Source organism: Eleginops maclovinus, chromosome 11, assembly GCF_036324505.1.
Source record: "Eleginops maclovinus isolate JMC-PN-2008 ecotype Puerto Natales chromosome 11, JC_Emac_rtc_rv5, whole genome shotgun sequence".
Taxonomy (NCBI): domain Eukaryota; kingdom Metazoa; phylum Chordata; class Actinopteri; order Perciformes; family Eleginopidae; genus Eleginops; species Eleginops maclovinus.
The window spans coordinates 15,333,237-15,355,888 of NC_086359.1; the positions used below are offsets into that span (position 1 = coordinate 15,333,237).

The 22,652-nt window shown below is 40.3% G+C and overlaps 1 protein-coding gene across 1 annotated transcript in view; it reads right to left on the reverse strand.

Annotated features, from left to right (window-relative positions):
• LOC134872708 (kin of IRRE-like protein 3) overlaps positions 1–22,652 on the reverse strand; it is a 207,741-nt gene that overhangs the window by 7,127 nt on the left and 177,962 nt on the right. Inside the window, exons 7-14 of the mRNA XM_063896118.1 lie at positions 14,640–14,788; positions 13,813–13,940; positions 12,035–12,161; positions 9,201–9,301; positions 8,652–8,850; positions 6,559–6,666; positions 5,846–5,914; positions 2,176–2,285 (exon numbers count right to left, since the gene is read on the reverse strand). Of these exons, the coding sequence (XP_063752188.1) occupies positions 2,176–2,285; positions 5,846–5,914; positions 6,559–6,666; positions 8,652–8,850; positions 9,201–9,301; positions 12,035–12,161; positions 13,813–13,940; positions 14,640–14,788 (991 nt within the window). The remainder of the gene's footprint in view (positions 1–2,175; positions 2,286–5,845; positions 5,915–6,558; positions 6,667–8,651; positions 8,851–9,200; positions 9,302–12,034; positions 12,162–13,812; positions 13,941–14,639; positions 14,789–22,652) is intronic.

Genomic DNA, 22,652 nt, shown 5'->3' on the forward strand with positions numbered 1-22,652 from the left:
CTAATCGGAACTTGTAACCATGGCTATTCAATTTCAGTTGGAGGTTTTGTTTGTTTTCAATATATTTTATTTATGGTATTGTTCTTTCCCCCTGTTTCTGATTCAGGTTATTCAGCTCTCTACCTGTGTTCTAAGGTAAAAGAAGCAAACGTGTACAATGTTTTTTGTTGAATGTTCAACAAACAAACAAACAAGGCTTTAAGTCAAGCATTGCGAATATGGAAGACCCGGGGCCTCATTTACAAAGGAAGTAAATACGCAGAAACTCATTCTGATTTATAAAACACTGCGCTAGCACGTCCTACGCCGGTTTCCCTTTATAAATCACAATCAACTGGAAATGCGGCGCAGCTTTTGCGGACTTCACGTAACACCCATATTTGCCTATAAATAGTCAAAGAAACGCCCCGTATGAATATTCATTTAGACTAACTGACTGATGACGATAAAGGAAATGCCGACAGAACAGATAAAAAAAACAAAAAACTATTTCACACCAAGTTAGATTTTGGTTCTTGGGTAGGTGCAGACAAGTTAATCAAATTGTTCGGTGGACGCAGTTTGAAGATAACAAAGAGTTGCACCATGTGGAGCACTCTGTGAACGCTGCTGCCCCGGAAAGTCTGATCGTCAACAACATAAATAAATATGCAGTCCGAAAATGTTAATGACAATATACACACAGCCAGTGGCGGCTGGCCAATAGAGGGCGCTAGGGCGCCGCCCCACCACTCACCTCTCACCACATTTCCTTGAATAAGACATTAAAAAAATGCAATAATAAAATAGAAATATTTCGAAATATATGTATATATTTTTTTAGATGTGCAAGATAAATATTTCATAGTTAATGATGAGTAAAGTTGTTTCGTTCGTTGACATTGTCTGATTGGTGACGTATTTCCGCCCTGGGGCGCAGGAATCTTTGCCCATAGACTCTCGTTAAAAGTTGTACATGCGCAGTAGCTCCTCTTCAATACAAGAGATAGGACGATGTTGGGGCGCACCTCTCCTGCGCCCCGAGCTCAATGCAGCTGGATTTGGCGGCGGGGCTGACGTCACAGCCTTCTGTCATAAAGTATGTGTATTGTCCATGTTATATATGACATATATTATTTAAATATATGGATATAGAGATATATCTAGAGATAGATAGAGAGATAGATATAGAGATAGATAGATAGATAGATATTTATTATATATGTATATTGGCCATCTGTATAGTAATATAGCACATCTGTATATTTGTTCATACTACATCTGTTTATACTATGCCAATTATTCCCACCTCTTTATACTGCCCTTATCTTTACATAATCACTCTTAACTGCATATACTGTACATACTCTATATATCTCACTTGTTTCTCTTTGCACTTCTATCTATCTATAATGTTGTTTTTGTTGTTTTCATTTATGTAAATGCACTCGTTTGATACCTTAGTACATGTATGCATGCTTTTAAAAAAATATATATATACATTTTGGAGTTATAGCCCCCCCTGGAGAAAACTCCACCAGCCGCCACTGCACACAGCCTCACACAGGCAGAGTGTTTGTGCCAAGGGCCGGGAATAGGGGCGCACCCCCTTGATAAGAAGCTGTCAGAAATGATCGGGAATCCCTAGTCATGACTGGGAGGGAGAGGGGGGTTACACCTGTGCGTCTGGCACTTAAATATAACGTAGGCCTACTCTTCTTTCCTTTTTATAAATGATATTAAACCAAGTACAATCTAGCTGGATTTGCACATGTACAAACAGTTGGGACTTTGTTTACAAAACAGAGATATCTGTTTATTTGGTGGTTTGTGTTCTGGGTGTCGATTAGTTGTGCGCAGCGTCTCCACTGCACCCTGTGCGTCTCGCACCCCCAGAAGCAACTCTATCAACCAGTTAAAGGAAATAAACAAAGTTCTAAAATGCTTAACAATTTAAACACATGCTCAAATCTAATTACTGTATATAGTAAAACCATGCACTTGTAACCAAAACGGGGTCAGTTTAAACGTAATGCTGTCTTTCTGTTTACCGCATCATTTATGAGAATACATTTCAGACTGCTTAGAAATTGGCGTACGCCATCTTTTGGCCGTAGCCTACACCACGTTTATAAATGAGGCCCCAGAAAGCAGTGTTGGCAAAATGCTGCATCAAACAGCATTCAGTTCACCCACCATCATCTGTTTGATGCTCGTATGTTCCTCGCTCTCCCGTGCTGCGTTGTGATCCTTGTGGACGATCTCCACTCGAATGTCATTTTTCACTTTACCCGCTCCTTTGTGACCTGGAGGAGAGGGAGGGACAGAGCAGTGCGGCTGATTAGAGGAGGCTGATGGATGCATTGGTTCTGTATCATACCATGTCCGTGACTAATGTGCTAATGGCAGCTTCAAAAGCAGCGTTTGAATCGTAGCATCTGTATAAAAGATTGTGGTGTGTACACAACATTCTTCCCAGACTACTGCAGTGTGACCCTCACTCACTTACTTGGGGAGTGACGGTATACATGTATCAGGATTTTGTAATCACTTTACAAAAAAGTTACTGTATTAACTTATATTAAAAAAGTTGTAATCAGATACAGGTAGATTCACAACTTAACACCAAAAGAAAGGATATTTCTGTTTGGTAGCTTATTTGTTGTTATAACAATGCTTCTTCATGGCAATAAATCGTAAACCGTTGTAAGCCTGTTTTCTTACCTTTCAAATGGTGCCACATTTGTGAGGAAAATGCATTGGTGGCAGCAGAGCTGAGTCTGTGGGTTGCGCCAATGAAAAATGTGACAAATCTCCTCTGCCAAAGCCAAACAGCTGGTTTTTTGCTGTTTAATCTTTTGGTGTTGTTTGGTGGATTGGATGATTGAAGTCTGATGAAACAAGACATATTTGAAACAATGTATTTATTAACAATTTATTAATTTAACAAGCAGCCTGAGTACCGTGTGGAAGAACCTTACACAGCCACAACAGCCTCTCCTCCTCATGCTGGTCACCAGCCTGGTCACACACTGCTGGATGGCATCCCATTTTTCAACCAGTATTTGTCCCAAGTCAGCCAATGTGGTTGTGTTGGTCACTATGGCCTGGACAGTCAGCCAAGCTGATTCTATAAGTGTTCAATGGGGTTGAGGTCAGGACTGCAGGCAGGCCATTCCCTCCTCTCCACTCCTATTCTATCGTTGCAGCAATAAGCAAAGCGTCTTCTCCACACTGTGACCCTACAATCCAAGATCCGTAAGCAGAATCTGGACTCATCGCTAAACATAATGTTCCTCCACATGTTGAGGTTCCAGTCCAAGTGGGCCTGACCATGAAGCGCAGTCAAGGCAGACCTCCTGGCGGCTGTACCGGACCGGAAATTGGCTGCTGTTTGGCATTGGCAGAAGAGATTTGTCACATTTTTCATGGGCGCAACCCACATATTCAGCTCTGCTGCTCCTCCCACCAATGCATGTTACTCACAAATGTGGCACCATTTGAAAGGTAAGAAAACAGGCTTACCAACAGTATAAGATGTATTGCCATAAAACATTGTTACAACAAAAAAATAAGCTACCAACCACAAATTTCCTTACTTTTTGTGTTAAGTTTAGATTACTAGCAGGAGTACAATGTTACAATACCATTTAAAATAAAGAGTGATATATTAAAAGCACATTTTTTACACTTATTCAAATGTTCTCTTTTTCAGTTATTTTACAGAATACACTTAAGTTAAAAACATCTTATTGATATTTATTTTCTCTTGTCTTTATTTGCTTTGAATTCAATTTTGAGATCATCCAAAGGTAAGGGCACGTAATCAGGTTACATTGCTTTTATATTTTGACACTTAGATTAGGTTACTTTTTTTCAGGTAATTAGTAATTGTAATGGTATAAATATTCAACGTAACCACGCTGACTAAGCACTTGAATAAATCCCGTCTTGATAATACTCACATGCCCCAGAACGATACTGATCAATATCTGCAATCTAATAATGCAGCTGTTTATAGCTGGCCCAGCAGTATGAATATAAAATGCCTGACTCTGGCCTGTCACCATGATTAGTTTTCTTTATCTCACAGATGCCACAACAAGCTTAGTCAGTAAAATCATCCAGAGAATACTGCACTTGCTCTTTTCTTTTCGCACCCTAAAACTCTTTAGATATAAAACTGAATGGCTTTTCCAGGCTGTTATTCACTTTGCAAATTTTCTCTCAATACTATGTCTATTAAACTCATCAATTAACATTGTCATGGTACAACATTGCTAAGTGATGCAAAGTTACAAAGTGAATATTTCACATTAAAAGAGAAGGAAACAGTAGCAGCAAAGTAACTTTTCAGATTAGGAACACAGCTTCCCTCGGGGGGCACTTTCATGTTTTCTATCTTTGAATGCATGTTATCCATTAAACTGTTTCATAGCACGCATTATACAAAGAACAAGAGTCTCAAACACATTTTTCTGTAAGGTATCAGTGTTCTCTAAACTTCTATAAACTATTTATAGTAATATAATAGAGTGTAATTTTTTTTAGCGACAGACTTAAATTCCCAAAAGTCTTACACTATTGGTTGTTTGTAGTTACCTTGGTTGGTGGAATCGGGTTAATTTGATTGGCCAGCTTGTTACTAAGGCAGGTTGGTGTCAAGCCTGCCAATATCAGTGAACAAAGAACAAGTGGCTCTTTCAGCTACTTTAATAACAGACTGCCCACACGTTACTCATATAACTAGATATCAAGTACTTCATAAGTGCCATCATTATTGTTTTAATTACGCAATGCAGACCAACACATACATTGCCTGAGGCCTCCAAGAGTAGTTGCTGCTGCCCTAATTATGAATTACATTTAACAAAGAGACATAATGAACAGGAAATACATTAATTCAACTAATCAACACAGATTTATTCACATTAATTTAACTAATAGACACCAATAAAAAGAACTGATTGTCTCCGTATTGGCCTTATTATAGTACAGCACTGAAAATACTGCAACGTTAACTTTGATTAAATGTTTTATGTCACCACATTTCAAATACCTGTATTAGGATATTTGAAATAAATAATTTTAAATTGAACCTAATATTTTGTATTTAAACTTAATATTATTGCTTTCAACTAACCTTACACAGTTATGTGACTTAATACAGTTAGTTACAGTCAACGCTTCAATTTTTTCAGTGAAAGGGCTAAATATTATCAAATGAACTTGTCCTTTTAGGGCAAAACATTTTTGGGCAAATTGCTATAAACAGCTGTATTCACCTAAAAACAAATGTCTACAATAGTTTCTATATCTGACCTCCAGGCTGTATGCAGGAAATTATTCATACAACTTGTATTAAACCAGATGTGAAATAACACACGGGGTTTTTTAAAACCTAGTTTCACTTTATTCTTACTTCACTTGACATCAGAAAACAACATATTTTGCTAATGGTTATAACTGTCAAAGGTTATAATATAATTTTCATGTTCATATTGAAACACTGATAGCAGGTTCCACTATGCTGTCTTATTTCTACCGCCTCTGCTTTGTCAAGAAAACTTTTTCAAAGCTTGTAGCTGATTTACACTGAGTGGTCGGGGAAAATCTCATGTTGAATTGAGTTATTTGTCATAAGGGCTTATTCTTTAGTATGCAATGGAAAAATGCTGCGACCCAGAGAAGGACTATCTCTGCTAAGGCTTAGATTATTTTCTTTACATTACTTGAGGGTAACATTTGAATTATTTAGAATAATATTAAATATAGTTGGCAAAAAAGGCTCAACAAGCATCTGCAGTCACTGCCCATCAAACTGCAAACATTGAATCATTCTCACACTCTGTAATAAAGGCCTTACTCTCTGTTTTCACATCCCTCTGGCGCGAAAGAGACACGGGAAGAGAAGACATGACCAGATGGACATCCTCTGTAGATAGAAACAAAAACAACTGAGCAGTTAACAGACCCATCTCAAAGCCAGCTCTGTTCTCTCTGATGTTTCCACTCTGTTCCAGTGACAATGCTACAGGCAACCAAGCTCTAGAAGGACTATCAGTCATATGGGGGTAGGAATTCAAGAACTACATGCAGTGAAGGAGTTATAAACAGAGGAAAAGTAAACTTTATCTTTAGAATAAGATCAGAAGGACCCTCTAAGGGCCGTCAGAGTGGGCGGAAACAGAGCTGGAGGTCAAATTGGGCACACACCCAAATCAAGGCAACGGAACAGAAGGGATTATTTAGAAATATACAAGTGTGCCTTCTGTTTATGTGTACCTCTATATGTATATATGTGTCATTGCATGAGTATGTATATATAGTGGGTGTACAGGTGTGTATTTATGTATATATAAACATGGATGTATATATTTTATTCTTTGGGACAGTGAGAAACTGATTTTTGATCTCCCTTTTTGTATCACATACACAGAGAAATTGAAAATAAAGTTCACTCACAAGGTAAAAAATATCATGTTCAGGATTCATTGCCACCATTTAAAAAAACACTATCACAGAAGATAAAAATGAACAAACACTGTGTTTTGATGTGTTTGCCTTATGGGAACTTACTCCGTTGGAATCGGGTGCAGCAGAAAGCGCCTAGCGTCCCCAGGAGGATGGAGAGGGCGAGGAAGGCTCCCACTGCCACGCCGATGATGACAGCCAGCCGCAGTGTCTCTGCACAAACACAGCAGGACATTTCAAAAGACTAAACTGAGCTGCTTCTTCTTTTTCATGCTCTTTTACACACACCAACACACAATGACACACACACATAATTTGTTTCATTATTTATGAGGCCAGTGTTTACGCTTTACAGGCTGAGAACAATTTCCATCAACACACAGGCCTCTGCCAAAGCTTTTGTTCAATATCTTTCTGTAGATATCATGATAGGAGCTCTGGAAGCTTTCCAGCAGGGAATTGTGTGTCCTTAAGTGGCTTTGACAGGCCGGCCAGGAGACATAATTCAAGTGAGGCGCTTTAAAGACCAAAGTTATAGTTTGACCTTCATTGTTCAGAATGAGATTTGGAAGTGATGCTGAAAAGAGGAGCGACTCAGACCAGACTTTTGCTAGAACTCAGCCTCTTTGGGGAAGAGTTGCTTTGAAAATGTGCTGTTTCTGAACAGTTTACAATAGTTCAAGACTATACAAGTTAAATTCTGAGAATCCCTAGCGTAACAAATCAATTCCACAGATAACATGATTAAGTATGGATTTTACCCGAGAGGAAACACCCAGTTGTTCACCCCATACAACGAAAGTTATCTCAGGTATTAAACACACTCAGGAAAATACATTTTTCTTCTAGGAAAAAGACACGTATCCCTCTGTCACAAACACATTAGTGCACTCATCGGCATTGGTATTAATACAGGATGGACTGGAGTGCAGACACCAGGAAATGTAGTGTCCTCAAATTAATTATTGACACAAATTAATAAATGTACAGTTCTATGCGATGGTCTAGACTCCAGTAGGTGAATGATTCTGTTAGATTCATACACGTGCATGCAGGCGGCCTAATTCATCACCTCTATTTAGCTGTTGGAATTATGGATTTGTGGACATATTGAATTTCACCATATCCCCCCAAAACGTCCCCCCAGTGCGTTCATATTAGTCAACAGGACCGACTCTCGTCCCCCTTTGCGCACAATTCAACTGTTTCCAACCGCTTCCAACTGCTTTTCTTGGCATGACCAACCCTGCATAGCGCGGCACACAAATTACAGACTGTTATAAAACAGTTTCAGTGTAATACTGATACTGACACAGCTACTGGGTTGAGAGCTTCACATTGGGCTGCAGTTGTTTCTCCTCTGGCCAACACTAGCTTCCTGCTGCTGGAGGCCCAGGCCATATTAATAATTGCCAGAGGAAATGTATAACATTTTTTGCCACTGCTCAGGTCATGGCTACTTTTATTTTAATTAGAAAAGGAAAGCAGAAGCACTTTGGCTTAAAAATAATAAGTGATTGTAAAATAATAAAGGTGCTGTACACATCACAATAATTATTATACTGTTTTGAGTCATCAATGTTTCATCAATCACTTTTTTGATATTATCATATAACATTATGTGTAAATGTTATCGCGGTATTATGGTATTCTGAGTGTGGGAATCGTTAACTCCTAGTTGACAGCATTGACACAAAAGTGAAGAAAAAGGGCGTTTTTGGTCTGTTCATAGATAGATGTTGAAATGAAATTCATGACCTTACAAATAGATAGACATATCAGGAAATGAAGACATATAGGTTGTTTGAGGCAAAACTGTTGTATTTGTTATGAATTCTGTTATTTCTGGTCATCAAACACAGCTGCTGCTCTTGCAGGAAATTCCTGGGTACAAATCAATAATGTCTGTGTAAAAATGTAACCAACATGTTTAATAACTGATACCTGCTGGCTCCTGTTGTTATAAGAACATGTTTCTTTTTTTTAAACGTGAAAGCATTCATGATTGTTTTTCAGTCACTGTTACGCAGCAAGATGCCCATAACATGACGTTTTACTAATGTAACATTTTGATTGGAATCTGAACATGTTTGCGCTAATACAAAACTAACAAACAGCAATCAATATGTTCAATGTGATTTTGCCCATTAACTGGTGAGTTACATTAAGTTGTTTGTCTGTTATGTTGTTTTACTCACCTTGTTCTTTGAGTCGTATAATCTCAGTGTCAGAGCCGAAGCTGTTCCATGCTGTGCAATTGTAGATGGTCTGGAAATCAGCAGGGACGATGTTACTCATGGTCAGTGTGGAGATCACACCCTCATCTGTACTGACTGTCTCCACAGTGTAGCGTCCAGACGTCCCCGACTCTAAAACAGTCTCCTTCCAGGACCAGGCCTGAGGCACAACACACACATGTTAGAGGAGCTACGCTGAAACAAAAGTCTGTTGTCTTTTTTTTTTTTTTTTTACAATATGGTACTGTTGGCATGGTTTCCTGATGTTTCTAATTGAGAGAATTTATATTACTCACCACTGTGAGCATCAAGAACGATCTAGTCATTTCTCGTACTTAGGGTTGTGAATAATTTAATAGTAATATAGTGCTATTTTACAGGAAAATTAAACTATATATAAAATATATATATATATATATATATATATATATGGTGTATGTGTCTGTAAAAGTCGTAGTCTTATTCTCTGGAAATGAATGAGTGAATGGAATGAGGAATAACATGACTCACGATGCGGTCAGGAGGTGGGGTGCTGCGGATGAAGCACTTGATCTGACCCTTCTCTCCGTAAAGCACCTGCTGGGTCTGGGTGCTGGAGATAGTGGGAGGGCCTGTAGAGGCACAGAGAAGGAGACACTCGATCATCACAATATGAACCTGAGCCATACATCTTCCTGATAACCGCAGCGCAAGCTTTAACTGCTTCAGCGGGGCGGAGCCATGCTCAGATCCCATTACTGGTAAAAAACGAATCACTCCGAACATTACCCTCCTTTAGCTTAGCGGTGGTGATGTGCGACCTTGATGTACTTTGTATATAGCTTAACATTAGTTAATTACATCTGGATTTGCAGTCATGCTTCAACTATCATCACTTTGGTGTGTTTTCATATATACATATTATACTGCAGAACAAAAAGTGTTATTTTCTGCAGTATTCCAAAATATGATGGGAAAATCCCATTGCTTATTGTCTAGGGAGCCAATTCGTTGCATCTTTCAAACTCTTTCAAATTCTCAGTTTCCTATACTTTATAACTCATATATGAACTTTTTAAATTTAATCAGCAGTATAGATGGATGTTATTTATATACTCAATTATATTAATATAAGACACATACAAAAGTGTTCACAGATTCGAATCATTCCAATATAACGAGTGTAATAGGGAAACAACCAGACATCATCAGCAGTTACCATAGTGACATTAGTTGTAAGCATACCTATACACAAAAAACCCCTGAAACGTTGACTTTAATTTCATTAATAATGGCAACATATTTCACACAACTGTATTAGCTAAAGCAATAATATTAAGTTAAATTTAAAATATTAGGTTACATTTATATTATTGCTTTCAACTAACCTAATACAGTTAGTTATGTGAAATTTGTTGACATAATACATTTAATTAAAGTCAATGTTTCAGTTTTTTCAGTGTACTGTAACAAAACGAAGAAACATTGTACCGTATGTCCTGCATAAAAAAACTACATAAAAAAGGTCGCACTGCCCTCCATTAATCTGAACAGTTAGGGGACTTTACAGCTGTTGAGTAGTCGTCCTTGTTGTTCGAACGGCTGTCAGACAATAAGTAACCACCCTATTGGGTTTGGATCAGTCTGAGGGTCTAACGCTCTGATGGCTGAACACACTGAACACAGAGTGACAGCCCTGACACTTAGGAAACTCCAGAAACTGCTGATCATAAAAAAATCTTCTTCTCATAAAATCCGTCCTCTCCTCAGACAGCTCTCAGGGCATGGCTTCTCGTTGTTTACAGAAACAAAACAAATCACGTGATATATTTTCAGATGTATGCATAAATAATGAGCATTTTTTAAAGGAGCCTGATATCTAAGATTTTCATCGGCAACAACTGCTGCTCTGGCATTGTTTTACACTTGACAATAAATAACCAAATCTTTCATTTGAGTCATGGAGCAGGAGAGTTGGAGGTCAGTGGAGGGGAACATATCCATAAATTACATTTTATGATCATCTCTTACCTACCATACCCACAGAGATAATCATCATTGTACTTTGGTTCTGAGAATAGTTTACTTTTTACATGCACACTGTTAAATGTGACCTGTGACAAACAGCTTATTTTCAGAAAGTTGGTTTTGACTTGAGAGGTAACCTTAAGTTCAGTCTTCAATTTGAAAAAACATTGCTAAATAACTTGAAATTCTGGCCAGAAATGTTTTGTTTCACTCTGCTCTGCCATTGTGAAAATATTCCAAGACTTCGCACAACAAGTCTTGAATGACTTGCAGCTTGTCAATGTGCTTATGTCTTTCGACTGGCTGACCTTAAAACATCTCTCTATTAAACTGTATTGTCAGAGTACCATTTGTTTTCTAGCTACTGAATCATTCAAAAAGGTTGGAATAATGTTTCAATGTACTGCGGCCATCAGTGGAGATAAAGGTGTGAAATGTAGCCATTAGAAATCAATGACACACAGCCTTAATAACTCTCAATGACTGCCGTGCTGCGGGGGGGGAGGGGATCTCCTCTCTGTCCACAATCATCTCGGGGTAATTTTCATTCATTGAAAGGGAATGCTGATATTTCCATTTTTGCTCAGGGACTGTTGCTTTTAATTCTCAGCATCGTTTTGTCAAATTGAGAGATTTTGTTCTGCTCCAAATTGTCCCCCCATTACCAGGTTCTGGCTGTTCCTAACAGTACAGGTACATGTGAAAGCTTTCTACAGTAGGGACGGAATCACGACAAAATCAAACTCAACATGGATTCATGTGAACAATTTTTATATGCATTTCATTTTTTCTTTTGAGCTTTTAGGGAAACCGAAGCGTTCTTGCCATTCTTTATTTTGAAATAAAAAATGTTGACTGCTTTCCCAAATCACAGCAGTGAAAGGAAGATTTTGTAAATGTATCCTTATTTTGATTTATATTTTCATTGCACATTCTTGTTTAAACTTATTATATTTCTATAAATATTTTAATTATTATTATTACAATTGTTTTATATGTTATTTAATTCTTTGTAAAATGCAGTCACAAAACAATGATTTCCCCCTTGGATAAATTAAGATTTTCGATTTTTTATATTGTAATAAAAAAACTATAAAAAACAAATATTGAAATTGTACACAACGTTTGAGATGGTAATCAAGCCTACACAAAGATTTAGATTCACATCAACCCAATAACTTATTGATTTATAACTGTGGCCAGAATCCTGCTCAGCACCACACACATGGTTCTGTTCCTCACTCAGACTTCTCCCTCTGCATTGCTTTATACAGAATCTTGTGCTGTGAGGACAAAGTGCCATTGACATTCAGTGCATGACGGGCCATTGTACTTACCATTCACAGTGAGCGACACCTCCTTCTCCCCGGCACCCACTCTGGGGACTACAGCCCGACACACATACTTCCCAGCATCCTCCTGCTTTACTGCTTTCATTGTCAGAGTATTCTTGTTGCTAAGCACCTGTGTTGTGAGGGAAACAGTTTTAAAGGTTGGAGGAGAAATTAGTTATTTCTATGTAGTTAGGCACCAATTACTTTAACACAAAAGGAGAGCAGGATTCAACAAGCTGCTTGACGCTGACAACGATTTGTAAGCGATGTCGCAAACAGTTTGCAGGGTGAAAAATGTGACTAGCTGAAATATTTTGCCATTCAAATAGCATGCTCCTGATTATGATGTTTTACCTAGTTTTTTATCCTAAGCACTTCAATCAGCTACAACAGGAACATGTGATTTATTCATTTCAGCTTTCAGGGAAAGTTGTGCGTTTTTGGCATACCTTATTTTGAAAGGAAACATTTGGACTGTTTTTCCAAATCACAGCAGAAAATGAGAGAATGTTTAAATGTTCAGTGATTGAAATATGTCAATGCCTTGTATATACAGAGCGAGGACAGTTTGATGTGGTCTGCTGCACATCTATCTACAATAACAGATTCATCCATACTAAAATATTTTGTTACAGGCAGGTGTGGAAGTTGCAAATGACCTGTATTACTGTTATTGTAAAAACTCATGATAAACTATTTGACAACCTCAGTGCAAGTGTCATATCTTGCATGAAGTTTGCTGGATTATTGTTTGAATTTCTGTCTTTATTTCTAAAAAACAAGAGGGCACACTGAAATAGGGAAAACGTTGACTTGAATTAAATGTATTGTCAACAGATTTCATATAACTGTATTAGGTCAGTTACAAGCATTAATATTAAGTTTAAATAAAAAATGTAAGGTTCAACCTAATATTATTGCTTTCAACTAGCCTGTTACAGGTATTTGAAATCTGTTGACATAATACATTCAATTGAAGTCAACCTTTCAGTTTTTTCAGTGCAGCAGACTTTGAGATGAACATCAAACACGCCATCTTTCGTCCACACAGTCACACCTGCAAACCACATTTCACCAAGTAGGAAGAACCAGCCAAGGAAGAGACGGAGGAGAGCCAGGATGGTAGCAAAGCAAACCCAGCTAGTACCTAAGGCTATACAAAGACCTGGTTCCATCATGGCCAATTGGATCAAGCTGTTGCACAGGCGGATCCCAGTACTCCGAAAGGAAAGGGGAGATGCACTTCAATGATGATGCGTGGTGCTCTAACACTAGAGTTGACATACTTCCATGAAGTCTTTTTCTTTATGTTACATTTCTAGCCCTAGAACTCACCATTGTTTTGTTGCATTGCAGGTACACACTACTGTTTTTCTTTTGAAACGTAAATGGACTTGACTACAATAGCATTTTATTGTTCTACCCTGTGTCGCAGAATAACTAAAAATTATCCTTGAACCTTGAATCCCCCCCCACCCCGCACACAAACACACACACTGACAGAGTATTCCATCCCCCGATAAGAAAACATTTGAAGAAGCTGGTGCAAAGCCATGATCATCTGAAGACTTCCATGCCAACTAAGATTATTTGTATGCAGAATAAGCTCTCTTTGTGAATAGGCTGGTTAATCTTTAACTGAATCTTGATTTTTCAAGTTAAGACTTCACATCTTATTCATAATCCAAGCTCTTGCCGTTTCAGATAACTGTTGTGAGGCCCTTTTAAAATGGTCTCAATAAACGGTTGTGTGCAATGCACTTGAGTGGAATAATACGTACCACTCCTGAGCCACGTTTCATCCAAACAATGGTCAGAGAGGGGTTTCCCGTCCAAGCACAGTTGAAAACAGCATCAGAGCCCAGGTCCACCAGCAGAGACTGAGGCTCCGCTGCCATCCGTGGCCCAACTGGAGAACAGATATATAAAAATATATATATCATAATTAACTAAACTGAACATTCAGGAAAACGTTACCGGAAGTATTTGCACTGTATAGTATATCCTAATAGTCTTCTGTCACCAACTTGAAGAATTTAAGCTTTATCTTTTTCCTAAGTGGTTCCTTGATGAATAGCATTTTCATTTCTCTTAAATCTGTCAAAGGTTCTGTTAAGAAGTTCTAACACACTCAAAAGATGTTTAGACGTCCATATTTTTACGTGTACTCAATCAACAAAAGGGTGTATTTCTTTGTCTGTTTTTGGATAGATGACCATAGGAGCGGGATTTTTTTCTGACATAATTATGTACTATCTGAACCAAACTAACACCACCGACGCTTTAACAGGTGGCATTGAACAATCATATTTTGAATTGTTCATGAAACTTATGGCTGATAAATATTGCATGTTGACTGAAACACAAAGTATAACTGTATTGGACCTAGAAGAGAACTTCCGTCTCTAGTATCAAAATCCTACGATGTATAACCCACACCACAACCACCCCACAGTTACTAGCCCCTGTATGACTTGTGAGGGGTACATAAATGTAAAGTGAAAAAAACCAGTTGTAAATAAATGCATTTTATGGCATATGTACACAAAATACATATATGTTATTTATCTCAGCTAGTCTGCACTTTGAAAAAGCTGACCACACTCACAGTAGACGTCCACGTTTCTGCTTATGTTGGTGTTGCCCAGTGCATTGGTGACCTCACAGGAAACAGGCTCAGTGAAGAAAGAGTGATCCACAATTACCTCATAGGTGTCACCATGTACGTCTAAAATCAAGTTACCACCTTTAGCCCATCTGAAACAATCAGAACCAGAGCACAAATCAATGGGTTAATCAAAAGGAAACAAAGGTTCATTAATTTAACAAAGTTAAAACATTTAAAAATATAATATATTTGATTAAGACTTAGCTCATATTTCTTTACATAATAATAATAATAATAATAATAATAATAATAATACACACAATAATAATAATAATAATAATAATAATAATAATACACACAATAATAATAATAATAATAATGATAATAATAATAATAATAATAATAATAATAATAATAATAATAATAATAATAATAATAATGATAATAATAATGTGAACGTTAATCAAAGCTGAATTCAATTTAAAGCCATAAAAAACAAATAGTCTTGACTGTGTTCAATTTATGGAGTACAAAAATTGTCGAGCTATCACTAAATACAGAAATAAATGAATAAATATGGAAATAAATAAATACATTCTGGAACAAACTAATACAAGAATAAACAAACGAAAGAACAAGCTGACAATTAAAAAAAAAAACAGTCCTAACCCCAATTTAGCAAGTATCATGAATACATACATTTAGAAGTTAACTGTGCTGTTAAAGACTCAGTACCTACACGTTCATAGAGGATACCTACAATTGTGGAACAGAGGTGTTTATTGTTACCAAGCATCAAAGCATCTCTGAAGGAGCTGCTTAACCCTGACTGATGTGTAGCTGACCTCAACCTTTGACCTCTATTCAACACAGTAGAATCGTCTTCCAGGAAGGAACTCATATATTCTGTCGTATAGGATGAAACATACTGCGTGCCACTCTTTTCAAATGATGGCTTGGATTACACTTGCCCTTGTGTGTGTGGTCATCTGCATTGAATTACTGGTTATTCAACTGCAGCTCACTCCTTATGAGGTCTTCATAACATTAAATAAGCGGTGCATCCATCTAAAGATATATCAAAAGTGAATGACGTCTTAAGAAATGGTCAATATAATGGTTGTTGATGGCTTCTATTCTCTGTAAAGTTTTTTTCTCACAAAGAAAAAGTTTAATCTTAAAAAATAAAAATAAACGTCTTGACAGCTGGCTCTAGCTGACCTCCTCTCAGTCATCAGAGGGGTAACTTTGTGTTTCTTTATGCCTGATGACTGAAATGCCCACATCATTCTGCTGTCAAAATTCAAACTCCACTCCTTTTTCCTTTTCGAAAACCAGACATTTTGTAGCAGAGCGTCTCAATGTTTGAACGTGCTTTCTGTTCCCTGTCAGTCTTCAGTCTGCCATTGCGCTGTCCCATGACACATCCAGTGACAAAAATAGAGGTGACCACCTTGTCAGATTACCATATGTGGTTTCTTCAAAGGGATTGAACACACAAGGCTACTGCATGAGTTTGAGTTTATTTGATGTGAGTTGTGTTGGACAATCCAGGTCTGAGATGACACCTCTAGCTGCTTTTCAGACAGATTTGATTATCTTCAGCTCCGTGTTCCACCTGGTGACACCTGCAGGTTGCTGTTTCAGCCTTTATCTACATCTCATTTTGATTTATAGTAGACTGTCAAAAACATGGACTCTTATCAGGGATGAAAGTCAGTCATATCATCGCTGAAATCAGTTGTTTAAAGACCACATGCCTCATTGCTCATTGTCTCTCTTTCCTGTTGCGGAAACTGAAATATTAAAGGACAATGACATTTATAAAACATGCTAAAGCTTTGCTGTTTATACTGCTTTACAGGGTTTTTACTACCTTGACTGATATACAGCTGGATACTAGGGCTTTGTACCCCACATATTTCCAGACACTGATTTTTTTGTGGAAAATGCAAAACACTTAGAAACACTATAAACATATAACACTTCCTAGGAAATATTAGAGACAAAAACATCTGAAAACGTGCACAAGCTTTGCTGCAAATACTGCTGCTTTACATAATTATTTAACTACTATTGATACAAATAGCATCGGCTTCTTAATTATAATTTTTTATCCTGTTGTTTCCTATACAGATGGAGTTTCTCTATAAGCATTTGACTAATCTCAACAGAGCTGGCCAGCTAACAAATCAGAGCAGACTGGGATCTTGTTTCAGACAGGGGGTGAAAAGAAGTGCTGCAGAACATGCAGTAGGAGAAAAATAAAGAGCTTTTTGAACATTAAAGCATGGAATCATGTCACAGTAGAAGCACAAAGTACAAATATGAACATTAAAAAGAGCATAATATGTCGTCTTTAACAAAAATCTTTGATTTCAGGCAGACATACTTCAATCAGGCGGTAAATTATTAATAGAATTTTGAATAAAATAGGGCCTTCAGTCGGGCCTTGGAGGACCCCAGTACAATTTCTTACCAAAGCTAATTTCATTTTTTCTCTACAGATTTTCATATGGCATGATTATCATCTATTTTACTTAATTTGTACATAGAAATTAGACGGGTGAACAGAATGATGACTTTATTAAATGTTTTACTTTATTAAACAATTAATTACTTTCTTCTATAAAGTAAGAGTTTGCAGTTTCTCTTGAGTGATGCCTTCTGGGTTGAAACTAAATTGACTGTGATAGTGTGAATGTAGACTAGTAAATTGCTGTGAAACAGCAGTGTTTGGACATTCTAATAGATATAAACTGTATTTGTTTACATAAAGTAGTAGCATTTATCTTTATTAAGCAGATGTCATTCTTTGTGGGCGGCTGTGGCTCATGTCAAATTGTCCATAGGCATGTCTGTGGTATTGATTTGTGTGTAAATCGCTTTGGATAACAGCTTCATCCACATACCATGTAATTATATCTTTATATGGGATATTTTAATTCATTAAAACCCTTTAAATAAGTTTCATGGTCTCCATATGAAGGCATATATTTAAAAAAGAAACAAGTAGACATAATCTGGTGCAAGGAAAATATTATACTCAGAAGTATTGATACAGTATGTGAAATTCCTCTAATATTCCTTATACCTCCTTTTTACCGTAATAAACGAGAAACCAGTGATACATGCTGAGGTAGTACTGCTGTATAAGATACAAATATAGCTTACAATAACACTCTTCAGAGAGGGAAAGAATAGGCTTTAGGGAAGTGATCCGTTGGACTGTCCCCCCCTCCACCCTTTAATAAATGTTATTTATATGAATGAGGAGGATGGATGACTGCCCCATTAACTTGTGATACAACCTGAGTCTAAAACTAGATTAACCTTTACAGATCATCATCCATCTTAATTCTAAATGGTGGTCAAATACTTTCTTGTTATGATTTATTTCTGACTGATTTATGTTTCTTCTCCATAACAATGTGGAACCGGGTTCCACCATAGAGTCCATGAGGTCCACCAATCAGAGGGTCGGTGGCCCCACAAGTTAAATTTGGAAATAAGTGTTAGTTAAAATGATATGTAATGCATGTAATTTCTAAATTGGTATCACAAGCAGTAACATTTAAACCTAAATCAGTGATTGCTAACTTTCTATTTTTTTGCAGTTTATGCTGATTTTCAGCTGGATACCAGGACTTTTTGCAAATTTACAGACACAGATTTATTATGTTTTGTGTGGAAAAGACCAACCGTCTGACCCGCTACACACAAACACCTCCCAAGACACTTCAGTGCCGAAACAGTCAAACAGGTTTTTGTCCATAAGCAGACAGTGATTTTGCCCCCTTGTGCTCACATCAAATGGATGACAGGCCGAGCTTAACCAGCCCAACTGAGGTTCTCATTAGACTCCGCTAAAAACGACAAATGAAGAAACAAGACATGACAACTCTGCTACGAAAAAAAATCCCTCAACAACGTATGGCAGCAGAAGCAGTTGACAGCACTCCCATAGGAATAGGGCCACTTGATTTGTAAGCGACATGAACACATTTCCTCTCTTTTTCCGCTCTGTACTCTCCTTTCTCTCTCTTCTTTAGTATTCAATTAATCTGCGTCTGTCTCTCCACTCAACATCCTTTGCATTCGTCTTCTGCTTCACTTTCTCTTCCTCTATCCATCATTTAATTTCTCCTCACTTCCTTTGCAATGTTTTGAAAAACAACAGGCAATAATGAGTCTGCCAGACAGCCAGGGGTGTCAACGTCTGTGTGGGCTTGTTCAGATAGATTGTCACCCCGTGGTTGCCCCCCCTCCTGTCCTTTATCTATCTGTCTGCGGACACGGTGCTGCTCTTGAGTCGCTGTTGCACTTTCATCCCCAACTCCCACGAGTCTGGGCAAACAAATATGCTTAGAGCAATAATAGAGTGTTGCAGAGATGACATATTTCTGTTATTAGCATCGCAAGTGCTCCCTCTACCAAAACCAATGAGATTTTACCATTGAGTTTGTTATATTGCAGAAAATAAGCTTTATGTTAAGCACACATTTATGGTACTTTTTTTGTTCAGCAAGAAGTAAAAGGCTAACATTAGGCGATAAACAATCTACATGACGGTTGCATTACTTAAGGTGTGGAGTTTTCACAAAGTTTTCCAAATATGGGCAGATGTAGACCAGATGCGCCTCCACGGGGACATCCACCACAGTGGTCCATGAGCCCAACGTTTGTGCCCGGCCTCTCTAGCACACCACAGCAGCAGCGAGGAGCGCATGGTGTGCTACCGGATAGCGTCGAAGTGGGGCGGAGCAGATCTGCCATCTCTCAGGGGTCAACCGGGCCAAGGATTGCACTCGCACCCCTAAGCCTACCAAAATTCTCTGCAGTCAGGAGGAGCTATTGGCGCTGGAAGAGTAACTGGGGGACCCTTCAGGCATTAGCAGAACCCACAGGCTCCCCAGAGTGTAGGCTCTTTCACCTGCTGGACAGCATTGTTGACGCGGTGAAACGTGAAATCAAGTTACCTCAGTGCCGTTCTGCGGACGAGGTATTCCGGGTTTTGGAGGACTGTTATGGGGACATGTCGCAGACAGCGGACGATATCATCCTGGAGCTACAAGGATTACCAGCTGTGCGCAGCAACCAACCGAGGGAGGCATTGCAGTTGATCCAGGCGGTGGAAAGGGCGCTGTTGGACCTTATAGACCTGGGTTGTGAGGACGCCATAAGAAACCAGTTGGTGATCCGGTCCCTTGAGAGTACGTTGCCGGACAGTTTGAAGGAAATGTGGCTGGTGTACCGATGCGACGCGGCCAGCAACGTCAACCCCCGTAACCGCTTTGACAAAATATGGCAGTTCCTGAGAGATCAGAAGACGGTTCTTCTGCAACTGGAGCAGTTACAGTCCACTAGACGAGTGAACGCTGCTAGAGCGGGGGAGCTGAGCCCCCGCGAGAAACCAAGGGAAAGGCCAGGGGACCGGTGGCAGGAGAGGCGTTCATTTACCAAGGCCACGGCAAGCGAGGCGAGAGGAGAATCATCGCGAGATCCTTGTGTTATGTGTGGCGAGGAGGGACATACTGGGCGTCTATACCACTGTAAGACATTTAAGAAAGCCAACCCGTCAGAACGGAGGGCTCAAGTAAAAAGGACAAAAGCTTGCCCCAAATGCCTGGATCACCATGTGAGTGACGGTCCGTGCAATAAAAACTTTTTGTGTCGCAAGGACGAATGCAAAAGGGGTGATGCCTCTCCAGAGGCCGCCTTGCCCCACAGTGGATGATGAGGTGCGGCGACTTGGTGTTGTGGGACGGTCCGCTCGGAAAGACAGTCAGTGTGGTGCACCCGGAACTCTTCGAGGACGTTGAGGTGACTGCACGCCGCTCGTCGACCCACTTTGCTTGCTCCATGAAAGCGGAGTCCAGGAGAGTGGAGGTTCTCCATAACTACTGCCCGGAGCAAGAGAGCAGCTTAAAAATTGGAACCACGGCTGCGTGCAATGCTGAGATCGTCAAGTGGCTGCAATGGGACAGCATTGGTACCGCCTGCGATCCTATGTGCGGAGGATGCCGTTGTGGAAAATGCGCCCCTGGGGGGAAGGAGATGTCTCTCGCTGACGAGAGAGAGCTGGAGTTCATCAGGAGAGGGCTGACCTTCAAGTTAAGCGTCGACCACAGCGACAAACCCCACTGGGACACCAGATATCCCTGGAAGGAGGACCCCGCTACCCTACCCAACAACCGAAAAGCTGTTGAGGCGGTGTTCTTGAAATCAGAGAAGCGCCTCGAGAGAGATCCGTTGTGGAGGGGGGCCTACGTGAAGCAAGTGCACGATATGGTTGCCAGGGGGGCCGCAGTCAAGCTTTCCAGGGCTGTGATGGACAGTTGGAAAGGAGCTGTGTGGTGGGTGAACCACCTGACAGCACCCAATCCGCGCTCTGTCTCCACTCCGGTGAGACTTGTCTGGGACAGCAGCCAGGAATTCAGGGGTGTTAGTCTTGAACCCCATCCGGGCGGTGCTGCTCTGTTTCCGGGAGGGAGAGCATGCGGCGATTGGAGACGTGACCAAAATGTACAACTCGGTGTGGTTGGAGGATCAAGAAGTACATGTCCATCGCTTCCTGTGGAGAGACTCTCCGGCAGACGAAATCGAGGACTACGCCGTTGTACGGGTAAACATGGGCGATAAGCCGGCCGGTTGTATCGCCCAGGTGGCCATGCGGGAGACCGCCCAACTACCACAATTCGCCGACAAAGTGGAAGAGAGACATGTCATAGTAGACAACACCTATGTAGACGACATTCTGGTGTCCCACAATGACCCCCAGAGACTGAGCGAGATCCTTAAAGGGGTTGAGACCATTCTAGCAACCGGGGGGTTTTACCTTAAGCCTTGGGTGCGGTCTGGTCAAAGTGGGAGGCAAGGTGTTGTTCCGGCTAAACCGGAGACTATTATGTTACCCAACCAGTTACGGGACGAGGACATCAAGGCCCTGGGAGTGGGTTACCATGTGGAGGAAGACCAACTGTTCCTCATGGTGGCCGTTAACTTCTCCACGAGGAAGAAAAAGCACCGGGCTCGACCTCACTGTGGGGGACATAGAGGAGAAGACGCTGAATCCCCTTACACGTGGTATGCTGCTGTGTCAGATAGCCGGTCTTTATGACCCCCTTGGTCTAGCAACACCCCTAAAACAGAAAGGGTTTTTTTTTTTCGGAGGGCCTTTCAGGAGGCCGGGACATTGGTCAAGGATACGTGGGATAAGCCACTGTCTGATGAGCTATGCGGGAGGGCGATTGAGCTCTTCAAAGAGTATACCCGGCTGAGTGCCATCACTTTCCCCAGGAGTATTACGCCGTCCGGATGGGTAGGTAAACCCTGGGGTATCACATTTACTGACGGGAGCTGTGACTCTTATGGGGCGGTTCTCTACCTACGCTGGGAGACCTCCGGGGGTGTTGTGACCCGGCTCGTGGAGTCAAAGGCTAAATTGACACCCCTCGACCAGAAGGGCGACGCGGTTAAGGCGGAGATCTGCGGAGCTGTATTTGCAGCCCGCTTAAAGGGGTACGTACTGAAACATGGGCGGTTGGAAGTGCAAAGGTGGTACCACTTTGTCAACAGCCAGACTGTGTTGGGTGCTATCCAGCGGGAGAGCTACGGGTTTCAAACCTTCTTTGCTAATCGCGTTGGTGAGATCCAGGAGACCGGGCCTGTGGGTGACTGGTGGTGGATTCCCGGTCAGTACAACGTGGCCGATCTAGTCACGAGAGGGTGTTCCCCTGAGCAGCTTGACGGTGATTCCCTGTGGCAGAGAGGTCCTGAATTCCTTACCAGGTCGGTGAAGGAGTGGCCCATGAAGTCTGCTGCAGAGGTGGCCTCAGGTACTAGGGAGGTCGTGAGTAAGCTCCAGAGGAAAGCTTTCTCAGCCATCATTACGAGGGCCCAGGCAAGGAAGTTGCCTACTCCAGGCAGTCCTAGCGGTGTCTGTGCCATGGTCGGGGAGGGTGCAACCACGGGGTCTTCTCTGGTCGAGAACAAGGTATCTTCGCCAACTAC